At 45.9% G+C, this 14,696-nt stretch overlaps 1 protein-coding gene across 7 annotated transcripts in view; it reads right to left on the bottom strand.

The window, feature by feature from the left end:
* The window catches only part of dmd (dystrophin), a 162,037-nt gene that overhangs the window by 65,653 nt on the left and 81,688 nt on the right, over positions 1-14,696 (bottom strand). For all 7 annotated transcript variants that reach the window (XM_036540281.1, XM_036540280.1, XM_036540282.1 and 4 more), the window contains 16 exons: positions 13,713-13,925; positions 13,486-13,599; positions 13,102-13,257; positions 12,710-12,880; positions 12,132-12,314; positions 9,060-9,194; positions 8,721-8,870; positions 5,545-5,706; positions 4,610-4,720; positions 3,742-3,915; positions 3,467-3,622; positions 2,375-2,545; positions 1,878-2,057; positions 1,365-1,487; positions 882-1,052; positions 431-553 (listed from right to left, as the gene is read on the bottom strand). In XM_036540281.1, the coding sequence (XP_036396174.1) occupies positions 431-553; positions 882-1,052; positions 1,365-1,487; positions 1,878-2,057; positions 2,375-2,545; positions 3,467-3,622; positions 3,742-3,915; positions 4,610-4,720; positions 5,545-5,706; positions 8,721-8,870; positions 9,060-9,194; positions 12,132-12,314; positions 12,710-12,880; positions 13,102-13,257; positions 13,486-13,599; positions 13,713-13,925 (2,493 nt within the window). The remainder of the gene's footprint in view (positions 1-430; positions 554-881; positions 1,053-1,364; positions 1,488-1,877; positions 2,058-2,374; positions 2,546-3,466; positions 3,623-3,741; positions 3,916-4,609; positions 4,721-5,544; positions 5,707-8,720; positions 8,871-9,059; positions 9,195-12,131; positions 12,315-12,709; positions 12,881-13,101; positions 13,258-13,485; positions 13,600-13,712; positions 13,926-14,696) is intronic.

The raw sequence follows: 14,696 nt of genomic DNA, 5'->3' as shown, positions 1-14,696 counted from the left end.
ATCTTGTATATTTACAGCAAGTCTTTTCTGGCTACCTACAATCCTATTTGCTGAAACAATTCAGTTTCAAATACACAACAGTACCATCCAGCTGTCTAGCCCTCTGGTCACAGGCCAAACTCTCACAGTTTGCATGCCAGGCTGGCTAACATGGATCTCACTGGAACCAAGCCTTGAGCGTTTATGTCTGAATTTTGTCCAGATTTAGTGAGGGAGTGCTGATTGGCTGCTGACCAAAACCAATCAATTGTGAGCGACTGTGGCTATCGCAAAACACTGTTGAAAGGCCCTCCAATCAGGGGGGGCAATCTGCCCCGCTGGTAAAGCTCATTAATGACATGAAGACAAATCATTGCTTTAAATTGTTGCTCAATTCCAGACTGATCAGCATTGGTTTGGAGGTGGGGGGTGTAGCAGCTGTGTAACTCACTCCATCTTGCTGGAAATCCTCCTCCTTCAAGTTCTCCCCCTGCTGCACCTCCTCCTCCAGCAGGTCTAGCCAGATTCGAGCCTCACTGTGGTACTGCTCCACCTCCTTGGCTGAGGCCGCAGTCTATACACAGACACAAACACATGCAACGCAGTCACTGCACTTTCATGTATCTTACAAATTCAAATCAAATGCGCGTGCACATACTATACTCTCACATAACATACACTAGTATATACATACGGTGTTATGCACACTCTTAATTCATATGAACAACACACACTAATGTTACAGAGAGACACACACACACTTTACACACTGACATTACACACTGAATTCACAGTGATTTGAGTAAAGGTGTGCTTTGCCAGTGACTGATTTCATCAGAGTATTTAGAGTGGATTAGGTCTGCTTTGGCAGACCTGTCTGGTACACCCCCTAAGCACAGTACCTGTCCTGTTTTGATCCTCCGGGAGACCTCCTCAAAGCGCTGGCTGAGCTGCTCCACTTTGGGCTCGACCAGGGCCCGACAATGCTCCCCTCTGTTCTTTACCAGGTCCGCAGCCTGCGCCTGAACCCCCTCCACCTTCACACGCATGTCCTCCAGCTCCGCCCGCAAACCCTGCGCAGCCAGGACAGGCATGTAACTCAGGTAGCACAGGCTAAACACAGGCAAAGAGCACTGATGTGGGCGGAAGCTGTGCCAAAGTCTGAGGCATAAAACAGTTTAAGGTCCAAATATGCCCCAACCTCCTCGAATGGGCACCATCCCAGGGCAGGACTTTTACTCCAAATCATCAATTTAATGTGAAACTTCAAGCACAAATGCTGGGTAAATACAATTATATCCAAGTGATTGCAGCCCAGCACTCACCAAGACAGAGCACGGCTGAAGGCACACATGGTGTGGTGGTAAAACCTCTCTCTCCCTCACCTTTAGCACCTGGTCAGTGGCGGCCTGGGTGTCGGCCTCATCCAGCAGGATCTCGGCTCGGTACATCCAGGCGGTGATCTGGGCAATGTTCTGATCCAGTGATTCCATCTGACGCTGGTAGTCCTGTGAGGGAGACAGTTACACAGATTATCCGCTCGCTCCATCTAGAACAACGGCCTCCAGCGTTTGTGCCAGTGACCTTCACTGCAGGCGTTATCCCACCAGCCCCCAATATCCCTCAAATGTTTACACATCCACTATGATAAACATATCACATTCTGCCCTCTGACCGAAATACCACAGAAGAGTCAGGGCCTTTAGAGAGTGGCTCACTGTGAGAACAGAATCCAGTCTCACTGAGAAAGCACAGCACAGTCTCACTGAGAGAGAGCAGAGCGCAGTCTCACTGAGAGAGAGCAGAGTGCAGTCTCACTGAGAGAGAGCAGAGCGCAGTCTCACTGAGAGAGCACAATGAAGGCAGTCATACAGACAAACGGCAGTGTGATGACTTACTAGCAGCAGGTTGAGCCACTCCTCACTGCGGGACGTCACCGCGATCCAGTTGCAGTTGAGCAGACTGACCTTGTCGTCCACCAGACTCTCCTGCCCCTGGAGCATGGCCTTCAGGGCGTTGGCCAGCTCGGTCACGCCCTGCAGCTGGGGCTGGTGCCGCTCCGTCTCTTTCTGTGTGGCCTGAGGGACGAGCCAGGTGTGTGACACAGGTGTGTGAGCCATGACAGGTAGCAGAGGTCAAGGTGCTGAGAGAGAGGTGTGTAAAACAAGTGCGTGAGGCCAGGTAGATGATTCCTATGTCTGTGAAAGGGAATGGATTTGTCAGGTATGTGAAACAGGTACGTGAGAGGGGCCAGGTGTGTGTGCATGTGTGTGTGAGTGTGTGTGTGTGTGTGTGTGTGTGTGTGTGTGTTATCTGAGAATGAGAAATTTACATGAAACGTGATGTAAAGAGCTGTGTGAGAGATGTGTAATGGTTGGTATGACTGTTCTCCTACCTTAGCCCAGGCCACCTCAGCATCCAAGTCACTGGGCATGCCCTCAACCGCTGACCTCCGGGTCAGCTCCGCATCCGTCGCAGCCAGCCATTCCGTCAGACTGTTCACCTCCTTCCGCAGTTTCCGCGACAACTTGAGAATCTTCTCCAGCTCCTGCTTCCCCTCCGTCACCTGCTCACAGACAGCTTTGCTTTCAGATGGCTTCTCATCACCCTCCACACAGGTCTCTCTTCACAAGGCCCTCTAAACTCAACAGCTCATTTTATTCTTTAATTATCGCTTTATTAGATCTGTTCCACTATGCGAGGAAATACGAGTGGACCTAAAAACATGACGTTTTAATGTCTGTTTCATAAGCGCTCAACAACAACAGGGAGTTCACTTTTACAGACCACTGCATTCCGTTTTATGTGTATTACTCCTGTATGGGACACACTCAGATAGTGCTGCCCCCTGGTGGGGTAAGAAGGGAGTGCAATGGGCAGACCCAGGAGGAACAGACTGTCTCACTGTTGTGGATGCTAGCTTTCCAGAAAATCAGACTGATTGATCTGCCATGTGAGAGACCCACTAAATCAGACAAACAACTGATTATTAGGACCTTGAACATGAGCACTGACTGAGTCACAGAATTCAGGTCAGTAACACCAAGTTTGAAGCACAGTAAGTAAGGAGGGAAGGTACAAATCTAAGTGCATTGCCAATAGGAGGGAAAAAGATGAGAGGTTTAGTCTGACAGTAAAATGAATGAGATGGTAGCTGCGCACTGTTGTAAGGCAAATCTAGAGGGAACATAGAGACAGTATTTTCATAGGATGGCAACACCAATGTTACACTAATAGGTTGATGCAATTTAAGAAACACCCCTCAATTCACAGAAATTAAAAGCATGTGTGCTATTTAGCCTTGCCAAAATAAGCCTGACTAATGACGTAAGGTGTCCGGGAAAGGCCCCGCCACCTCCTGATCACATGAGAGCATCGCCATCATGAGAGGATTCTGCTGCAGCTGCAAACTATAAATAGGAGAGGGAGAGGATGTTGCTGTGACACTGCGGGGGTGGGGGGTCACGTAGGACCCCGACCGACTGACCTGGGCTCCCAGCTCGTTGTACAGCAGCTTGAGAGCGGTCAGACGGTCGTCCAGCTCTTTGGGGTTCTCCGTCTGCTGCCTCTGCACGATCTGGCGCCCCGTCTTTATCACCGTCTCCACCTCCGCCTTCACTTCACTCAGACTCTTGTAAAACTTCTGCAGGGAGAAACAGAGGAGAGGAGAAACCTCTCTTATAAAACTTCTGTAGGGAGAAACGAAACGGCACAGTGCGAAACTACACTGCCGGGGGAGCCACCCGTGCGCCTCCTACCCACCATGCACTGGTCCAGCTGGGACTGCACCACGTCCTGCTCCACGCTGCGGATCCCCAGCACGCTGAGCTGTGCCTTCACCTCGTCCAGGACCCGCTGGCAATCCTGCAGACGCTTCTCGAAGTTCGCCGGTTTCTGGAAGATCCGGAACTTGGTGGACACCTCCTGGAGCTTTTTCTGCACACAGAAAGAGGCAGAGCTTTTTCAGGGCAGTCCCACAGACACACACTGCAGAGCTCTGATGTTACCGTCACAAGTCACACATGCATGAAGTAATAATTAGCAGCCCCTTAATTCAGCATCACCTTGAGATGGAAACTGAGGGAACGTGAGAATTTGTAAAATAACTGACATATTGTTTTAATGAGATGAAGACCTGTATGCTGGACATGCGTATCTCACCTGAGCTGGACATCTGTATCTCACTTGTGTGTTGGACCTATGCATCTCCCCTGTGTGATACAGATCTATGCATCACACCTATGTGCTGGACGTGCATATCCCACCTGTGCAACGGACCTTGTGTATCTCACCTTTATGTCTGACCTGCACAGCTCACGTGTGTATTCGACCTCCCCATCTCAGCTCTCTTTCAGGGCTTTATATCTCACCTGTGTATTGGACTTCCCTATCTTAGCTCTCTTTCCGGACTTTATATTTCACATGTGTATTGGACCTCCCTATCTCAGCTCTCTTTCAGGCCTTTAAATCCCAACTGTGCATTGCGCTTCCCTATCTCAGCTCTCTTTCAGTACTTTATATTTCGCCTGTGTATTGGACCTTCCTATCTCACCTCTCTTTCTGACCTTCGTGTCTCACCTGTATATTAGCCCTCAGTATCTCAGCTCACTTTCCGGCCTTTATATCTCACCTGTGTCATGTCAATCTGGGAGCGAATCCTCTCCGATGGATCCCTTGCCTCGTTCTTCTTCTTCATCTCCTCCAGACTCTGCTCATGGCTGGTCAGCTCTGCCTGGATTTTCTGTAAAACACATTACGACGCGCTCTTTGAAGTGGCTACAGTGGGAGGCCTTGCAGCTCTTCTGCTCCTCCACCAGGTGGCGCGATGTTCAGAGGGAGCATTTCAGGCAGTTCCTCTGAAGTGAGCGGCCAGCGTGAACATCCCATCATTCTTCATTGCCTCAACGCTTCAGCGTCATTACAGCAACTGAGGCTCCTCTCGCTTGTAATCGCACATGTCCTAATACTTTCCCTCTTCTGACTGTAAGATAGCAGAAGATAACTGGAGACAGAGGCATGGTGGGAATGCCAGGAGGCCGAGAGGGTATGTGTCATGTATTCTAATGAATTCATGGCTGCTTTGTAATGTGAGAGTGATGAACCGACCCCCAGGGCCCTGCTAATACAAATCTCTCTCTGTCCTTAATTGCGTGCTGCGCTGCAAGGAGAAAGCTGGCTTTGGTAAATAAGCTCATTTCAGCACTATGGGCTGACAGTGAGTAATGGCTCCTTCTGACGGGAACACCACTCTCCCTCCTCTGTGCAACCCATTTTTAGTTACAGAGCTGTTCGCCCCGCGCTTCAATCCAGACGCCACTCGACTTTCAGCACACCTGAGCTCTGTGTATGTCAAAGGGAAGCAGGCACAGATACATACCGAGCCTCCCGATACCCGCAAATGCACACGCATGGTGCGTGTGGGTCAGGGTACTATACTAGAGCTCTCCTTGATTTTTCACACGTCTGGTTTTCCGCACAGCTTCAGTCATCCTTCAAACTCCTCCCCCCTTCCCCCCCTCACTCCTTCATCCTCCTCTCGCTCTCTTTCCTTCATCCCGAGCTCACCTGAGCCTCTTGTGGTATCTGGCTGGCATCGATGTGGTCAGCAATGTAGGCGGAGAGGTGCCGGTCGGTGGCCAGCAGGGACTCCTGGATGAGACGCAGAGCCTTGTCGTTCTCCTGGGCCCACTGGATGCTCCTCTCCAGCTGCTGCTGCCGCTGTACTGCCTGAGGAAGCAGAGTCACACTCACAACCTCACTGCACGATCGCTTAAAAACCCCTCAACGGAAAACAAAAACCTCTTAACAATTGCCCCTTCTCTCCCTCCTGGCCTGCACCCCATCACAACCACCATTTAAAAAAAATGCAATGACTTACAGGCAAAGGGATGATATGGCAGACAAGGCCATTTACACTTCTGTAGGGTGGGCTCCGCATCTTGGACCTCTAGAGATTTACAGTGACTGACTGATTCCGTAGGTACACCAAAGGCTTTGATTACATCATAATCTCAGCGCTAATGGCAAGGGTGCAAGTCACAAACTAATCCAAGGCATGATTAACTATTTATAGACCTGTGCAGGAATTACAGCCCAAGGTCTTATACCACAGTACATTCCAGAACTACACTCCAAGACATTTTATGACACTATCATAGAGCAATGCATATTTATATTGAGTAAAGATGCATTTGTGCATAATGCGCTTATTAATTAGCTAACCTTACAAAAGTGATTGGCTGTGTATTTGATACATGTGTGCCTGCTTTTCTGGAGTCCGTAAACGCCAAACTAACCCTATCCCTGTACTCTGAATGCATTTAAGTAAAAAAGAAAAAATACAAACAAGCATTAGGTTTTCTCCTTTAAGATATTTTGTGAAATGCAATGGAAATTATCTTGCATGTCTGTGCTGAGCACGAAACTACTTTTAATCATTTGAAGCCCACCTGGAGAGAGGAAACATTTTTAAGGCTTGCCACTGAAATGTTATCTTATGAGTATATGGATGTGCTGTTCATGCAAAGAATCATAAGAGAAAGCACCTGCAATGTACTGAGACTGAACATATTGAATAATGTGGCAGAAACCCAAATCATTTACAATGTAAAATAGCTTATACGCTGCAATAAATTCTCCTAATTTTCCTGTCATTTTCTTGCCCCTTGGATTGTCGCAGCAATTTCTGCGAAAGCTGCAAAGATTGCTCCAAGACAGCTGTGTTGCCATTTGCTTTTTCCCCCCCCCCCGTTTGCTGGTAACTGAGTTTATTGCTTCAGTCATACCATGAACGCGAGATGCTCTGAGGGATGACGTACTTTCAGATGGTTAATCAGATTTGCCGTACCAAATTTCCTTGAGCTCTTTCCTCCATGTAATCGTTTCGCAGATCAGACGCTGGAATCTCCAGGGCGATTGTCTGTTTTTGTCTCTTTGAAAAACTTGGCTGATATGCTTACATTAGCAGGCTAGCAGGCTGTGCCTGAAGTTGCACGGAGCAATTTATTCAGCTGCTGCATTTTGTGTCACAGCTTCACCACACTCAGTGTTCACTAATATGTTGTAATTATGTTTAAATCATATTTCATACATCAACACACTGGTCTATAGTATCTGAAATGAAGAACACCATTGACTGATGGAGCTTATTTGAACTCTATTGTCTGTTCAATGAAGCACGGATTGTTAACCAAATCATCGGGAATTGAATCCCATTTTCCCATTGTTGTAAGAAGTTCTCATGTTATGAGCAGGATTAATTCCTGTAGGTTAATCGAATAGTTTTTTTACAAAACAGGCTAGATAAACATGAAATAAATTCTGTAACATCAATAATACTGATAATTATAAATACTTCAATATTTAAATATAGTAGGCCTACATAAAGTGCACATAAATATTATTTATTTGGACAATCGCTACGTATTTGTTTGGTATCTGCTGTTCTCACTTCAGGCACTCTATCCTTGTAAAATCTAGATCTTCTTTGGTAAAACAATCACCTGCAGGATTTTTACAAATGCCGAAGGCAGAGACTATTAAAAATTGGTACATCGGTGCACCCAAATTCAATCAATCCATCTCTGTGTCCGTCTCTATCTTTCTGCATCTAGGTAAACATTACTGTCTCCCCATCTCTGGCCATCTGTCTTCTCCCTTCGTCAGTTCCCGTCCTGTTGTCTGTCTCCTTATCTGTCTGGCCATTTGTCTCGTCATCTGTCTGTCTGTCCTGATATCACGTGTCCGTCTACCTGCTTGTTTACCTGTCTGTCTGTCTGTCTGTCTGTCCCTTCGATGTCTGTCTATCATACTCACAAACACACGTGTGCCATCTGAAAGCTTGACCAGCTCCTCTCCTTTATAGATGATGAACACACATGGTGAGGAGATTCCCTGCTCCATGTTCTGTTGCCTGGCCACAGACTGACACTTCACAGAACGCATCTCCCTTTGACGCCCGCTTCGCAGACAGAGGGACTAAACAGATTTAAAGGCTGGATACTAATCTGTCTGTCCTTTTGTTCATGACGTCTGTACTGTATGATGCATTAATACTTTGCTCCAGCACACAGGAGTTGACACACACCTGGTGGACTGGCATATCTATTTGTGCACCGGATACTTTTTGTTAACCACTTGCACCTGGTAGATCTGTGAGGGCTTCAACTTTGCATCCAATATGAACTGTGGAAAGATGCTGGTGTTCAATGGGTTTCTGAAGACTGTTTTTTGTATTCAAAGTTGGTGAATTATTAATTACGGCTGCATTTTGACAAATATACAAACCACCAAGGACATAAAATGGCTTTCAACAGGTTTCCTAAACTGAAAAACAAATATGAACTGCAGTTCATAAAAAAGCAAACTAATACGATTATTTAATATTAATTATTTTAATTTTAAGAATTATAATAATTTGCATGTACAGCTAGCTATCACAATGAAGTACTGAAAACCTACTTTAAATGTCTACTACTTAATAAAATGAATGTTGTTAAACAAAGCACATCAGCCAAGAGTCTGAATGACATAATCTGCATAAAAATAAATTAGGAGGAGAGTGATCCCAATTGCGTATCATTTACTGTAATCATTTCATATGAAGTACTTAAGACTGTAAGCAACATGCTGGCTACTGATAGCGTACAAGAGCCAGCTAGCCATAATGCTTATCCATTACACATTACTCCACCATCATAAGCAGCAGAGGCCTCATCCATAACATGTTTTCCCTCGCTCACCAGCCTCATGAGCTCCTCCCAGCGTGTGTTAAATGCATCCAGCTTCTGTTTAATGATCTCATCCAGGACCCCACCGTCCATCAACGTCTGGGCCAGCTCTCCGATCTGGGTCCGATTGTCCTCTGGGTGACGAAGCAAGGTCTCCAAAGCCTAAAGGAGAGAGAGGAGGCGAGAGGGAAAGGGCAAGAGAGACGGGGGTGAGCGAAAACGGGCAAGAGGGAATGGGAGTCTGGTCTTTCTGAGAGAGAAATTCATGGAGAGGTTCTGTACAGGTGTGGAATTCATCAGGTCTCATGTCAGGCTAGCGGCTTTGGGATGAGGTGTTTGAGGGAAACTCACATCCAGAGCTTCAGAGATCTCTTCCGCTCCTCCTTGGATGTTCTCTGTCTCTTGCAGCTTCTTCTCTAGCTCATCCAGCCAGTTGTTCTCCTGCTCCAGATAGGAAAGCAGTTCCCCCCAGCAAGCCCAAACTTCCTGGATTCAGAGAGAGAGAGTACAAGTGCATCTGGTCATCTTACTCTAGCCATCCAAGAACTGAGAAAAAAGCTCAGAGCTTTATTCATAATAATAAAAAAAAATACAACATCAGACGACCAATTAGGAAAGGACTTAACATTTTTCACAATGGGATTAAGCCAGGTTTTATCTATGACATTGATGTGTGGGGCCAAAAATGATAAGAAATGTGACCAAGGCCCACCAGAACAATTCAATTTGGAATTCTGCAAGATTATCCTGCGTGCTCACAGGAGGACAGAAAAGAGCACCTGCAGGGCTTAAATAACCCAAATAGTGCAGAGCACTATGTAATCACACACCCCCTTAACACACACACACACACACACACACACACACACACACACACGCATGCACACACGCACGCACGCACGCATGCACGCGCACACGCACCACCACCACTCGCAATGCAGAGCTCTGGACAATCTTCCTGTCACAGACTAAGGGACAGAGAGTAATCACTCAAGGTGCCCGATGTACCAGTCAGACACCGGACCACGTGATTAAGGGCTCAAAGGCTCTGCTGGCCATCGGATGATGGCATTATTTATTTACGATATTACAGATCAATGTTGTGATGTATGAAGTGTGACTCAAACACTGTTACAACTCAAGTTCATGAGCACTTATCGTGCTCAAACCATGACACAAACATAGCAATTGCACAGCTCCTGCTAACAACCGTAGAGCTGGTTAGCTACCTAATGCTAGCATATAAGCGATATGGAAGTGACAGAAAGAAACAACTACAGAGTCCAATGTCTGCTCTGGTCTCACAAAGACAAAAGAATTCAAGCAAATGTAATACAACACATTTGATTAAACAAGTGAAAAAAATTAACCAAAGAAAAAAGTTCAGTTTTCTCCACTGTACACAGAAAAGGCTAACTGCAACTCATCTGTCTATGAAGCAATAACTGCAGCAGTCCCAGAAACAAGATCATAAATATCCATGGAAAAAAAAAAAAATCATGTAAAAATACTTTAAATTATTTAATGATATAATGATCCAAACAGCACATTTTTTACAAGTTTCTGCCATCATATAAAATGCATTTAAGTACTGCACTGCAAACAGCTCTGACCGTGCCTTAAGGAGTGCACTTCACAATCAGCGCAATATCTCAATTCACCTTCACTGCTAAATACTTCAGTAATGAGCTTTATACAGTTCAAGGCATTGGAAGCTCAGATGTGGTTCTTTTTCCATGTTCGGCTTAACTGCGCAATGGATGGACAGTGATCTCAAATTTGAAAAGGCAGCTGCTGCAGTTCGCATCTGCATGGGCTCCGCCTCTCACGCAGAGCTAAGGCCGTTTCATTTCACATCTCTGAAAAAGCTAAAAAATCCGAGCGATGGAATCATCTCACGCGTTCATCTGTTTATTATCAGCGTCATTTCGCACCCGTAATAAAACAGCACAGTGTAAGGGGCTGGGGCATGCTCGGGCGTGACCAGCTGTGTCCCGTCTTTCATGAAACTGTATTAGATGCAGTTTGTATCTGTTTTTCATGAGTTCCACCGGATAGGAGCATCAGCAAGATGACTAAACGTGAATGTAAATGCAAACACATATACACGGACCTACAGTACATACTGTTAATTGTATATACATTCTCTTATTTCTTATCCACTTTTTCTCCAACTGCATCACTTACTCTCAGACTAGGTTTTGTAATCTTTGCCACCCCAAGAAGCAATTCTCCTGTAACACTGCTGAGAAGCAGACGCTACGGCCTCGCTAGTGCAGGAGACCAAAGCACTGAGACACAGACCTGAAATCAGTGCAGGAGACTTCAGGAACACAAACTAAGATAACAGTGCATGCTATATGAATAGTGTATGTTTAATCCAAGCCTTAACTTCATTAAATCTTACAAAAGCAAAACAGCACTCAGTGAATCATCTAAACATGGGAGGGAGCTCTCCTCATCATGTCTCTATTCTAACAGAAGACATATGGTGAAGATGCCTTGGTGAAGATTAGCGCAGCGGATCACGCCAAGTTAAGTTACTTTTTACATCCTTACGCTTTTGATTGTACTTTAACACAGGGCTCCACCACAAGCTAATGCTTTGGTGCAGACGGACTTTTGCAGCTAGCCAGCAAATTGAAAAAATAAACGGACTCACTTTTATATTTTGATATGCTTTTGCATAGTGTATGTTCAGCTGTTTCATGAGAATTATGATCAGAAAGATGCTTGATTATGCTGATTGATGCATTCCTGGTGAGTAGGATACCTCTGACCTGTTACTTAACCACACAGACAAAACACATTCCCCTCTCTTTTAAACTCGTTCTTTCTCTTTCACTGCAATGAATGTTCAAACATACATCCAAACTGCTCATGCAGCAGATTTCAGTATGGGAAGGACATACCAGTAGTGAACAGGGAAAAGAAACAGTGGTGATCATGACAGAGACCAGGTCAATAGTAAAGTAGAACCAAGAATTGGAGAAAGGGTGACTAACAGATAAGAATACAGTACCAGTCAAAAGTCTGGGCACATCTGGGAAGACAATGGGAAACATCCATTCAATTACATTTTGATCTAAAGACTTTTGAATGAAATTTATTTCTTAGACAAATATAAATAGTGAAGTTGATGCCTATGTATGAATTTCTTTCCAAAAAAATGAATTTTTAAAAATATTTTGGCTTCTTTCAAAAATCTGAACTATATCATAGTTTTGATTTGTTTAACATTTTTTTTGTTCACTGCATAATTCCATTTGTGTTATTGCATAGATTTGATGTCTTTACTATTATGCTAAATTGTGGAAAACAGTATATAATAAAGAAAACCCTTCTATGAGTAGGTGCGTCCAAACTTTTGACTGGTACTGTAGTTCAAAAGTGTAAGTATGAGGGTTAGAGGTCAGAGGTTACCTCCAGGGTCTTGACCTTCCCGTTGAGACGGCTGCAGAGGCGCTGGTAGTTGTTGGTCAGGACTTGCAGTTCGGCGGTGAGGGCTTCATGAGCAGCCGGTGGGGCCTTGGAGAGGAAGCTGTTCACTGACTCTGTCAGCAGGTTCACCTTCACCTCCTTCTGAGCCACCTCCTCCTGAGCCCTCTGAGAGACAGAGACAGACACCGATGCACAAACCATACAGATTTTTCACATTGTCAGCGACCATTTTGTAAGAAACTTTGATCTACTTTGTTTCTGTTAAACTGGGGTGCAAAAGCAACCAGGTCTGAAATCCAGCAGCATTATAATGATTACCACTAGAAACATAATTCCTGCCTCTAATATTACCATGCATACCAGATGATAAATTTCAATGGCACCTTATACATGACCTACAGCACGATGATTACCCACTGAGGACATACTGAGGACATAGCTCTGGTGACCACCAGTGATTGGTATGGCTAGCATTGCTACGTCTCTTCCCAGCTGCATGGTCACGTGCATTCTGCCTGCATCCACTCAGTCCTGGGGGCGGGGCACGCATTTGCTCACACCTTCAGTTCCTCCACGCCCTTGCGCAGCTCCTCCGGGGTTTTGTACTGGAAGTCCCGCTCCAGGAACTCCTCCTCTGCCTGGTTGATCCACTCCTGCATCTCTGAGAGGTCTTTCCGAAGGCTCACGGTGCGGTCCAAGCCGCCTTTCAGAGCTGACTTCTTTGCATAAGCCTGAGGGAAAACACCACGAGGAGGAATCACACATACAGCCATAAGGACATCGTAAGAAAGGATGTGGACCAAATACCTGTTTCTAGATCTTTACCCACCTGCGGACACAGTTTACCTGTTTTCAGGATATGTGTGGCTTTTTTAAACACACAATTAACCCGTTTACAGCTATTGATAACCAATTTGGAGCCGACGTTAATTTGTTTGTCGGCATTGCTTACCTGTTTACAGATGTTCTCCCACTGGGCATTGAGCTCTGCGATCTCTTTCTGCAGCTTGCTGGCGAAGGCTGGCTCTGCCTCCCTCTTTAGGGCGTGGCCCACCTCATTGATGCCATTCAGGCTGGGCTGGATGGTGTTGATGTCATTTACAAGAGCCTGAGCCACACAGGTGAGGGAAACGCGGATGAAAGGGACTCACAGGTAAGCAACACACAAGCAGGTGATCTAACACACAAATGGTCTAATAAGAACAGGAAACAACCAGTTCTACCTGTAAAACATATTTCACAGCTAAAAATTCACCTTCACGGTGCCTTGTTTCTGTTGACCTCCCCCCCAACCCACCCCCATCCCCTTTTTCAGATGCCCCCCCCCCCCCCCCACCGTGCACTGCTCCAGCTGTTTCTCCAGAGCCTCTGAGTCGCCGAGCGCTGGCCATTCTTCATTCAAGAACACATCCACTTCCGCCATCCACTTCTTCAGGGTCTTTGTGTCATTCTGAGTGGAGCAGCAAGGGGAAGCGTATTAATACCGAGTGCCTGTCCCTCTCTCTCGCTATTAAATTCAATCCGGATCACTTCAGCTTGCTTTAATTTCAGACAGATTGGTACCTGGAACTGCTGCAGTTTCTCCATCAGGTTCTGCAGCGTCTGCGCCCGCTCCGACAGCAGCTCGGACAGCTTCCGCCAGCGCAGAGCGATGGGCTCCAGCTCCACGCGGTACCTGTGGCCGACCTCGGGCGGGGCTTTCTGGCACACCTGCTCCATGGTGGCCGTCAGATAGTCCAGATCGCTCTGGCGCTCCTGCAGCGTCCCCTGGAGAGCCTGCGGACAGACACACGGACACGGGGCACTGACGGACAGACAGACTCATGGGAAAAACCCCACCGATTACAGAGATCCCAATTTCATAGGGTAGCTGAGCACAAATGAGCATTTAAAAAAAAAATCTAAATCAAGATTTTGTCAGCACATGTAAATTTGCTTAAGTTTTACGAAACACCCTTCATCATTAAAACAAGTGCTTGGATGGCCTGTCCCTGTGGTGGAATACAGCACAACCGCAATGGAATATCACAGGGGACCAGGAAGAGCACTGCTCTAATGCAGCTGACATTGGGCTTAAAGGTCAAAACATATACAGCAGTTTGCAAGACAAAGAGGCCCCTTCAGGAACTAAATCCATCACCAGGGCTGGTCGTCATTAATAACAATATCAACGACAGGAAGAGCAGGGCAGGTGGCCAGAGAACTGTTACCGCAGACATTCTAAGATTAAGCAAGAGCAGACGGATAGGAAGTGGTACAACCTAATGGAACAACAGTGTCATTGGCAGAATGGATGGCCAACACCACACTGCCATTGTTCTTATACTACGCAAGTCAGTAACTAAGACACTTTAAAAATGGAGACCAGTAAGTACAGCGCTAAATTTTAATCTGGGGAAATCTGGCGTAGTATCAATGCGTCCTCCTTAGAGATCTGTCTTGAAATCTATTACTGTTAATAAAAAGGCATTATATGGATATCTGTGTTTTGTCTTGATGTTCAGATAACTCACCTGGTCTTATCAAGTTGATTATATTTTATATTAT

Source organism: Megalops cyprinoides, chromosome 11 (assembly GCF_013368585.1).
Source record: "Megalops cyprinoides isolate fMegCyp1 chromosome 11, fMegCyp1.pri, whole genome shotgun sequence".
NCBI lineage: Eukaryota > Metazoa > Chordata > Actinopteri > Elopiformes > Megalopidae > Megalops > Megalops cyprinoides.
This window is presented reverse-complemented; position numbering and strand designations above follow the sequence as displayed.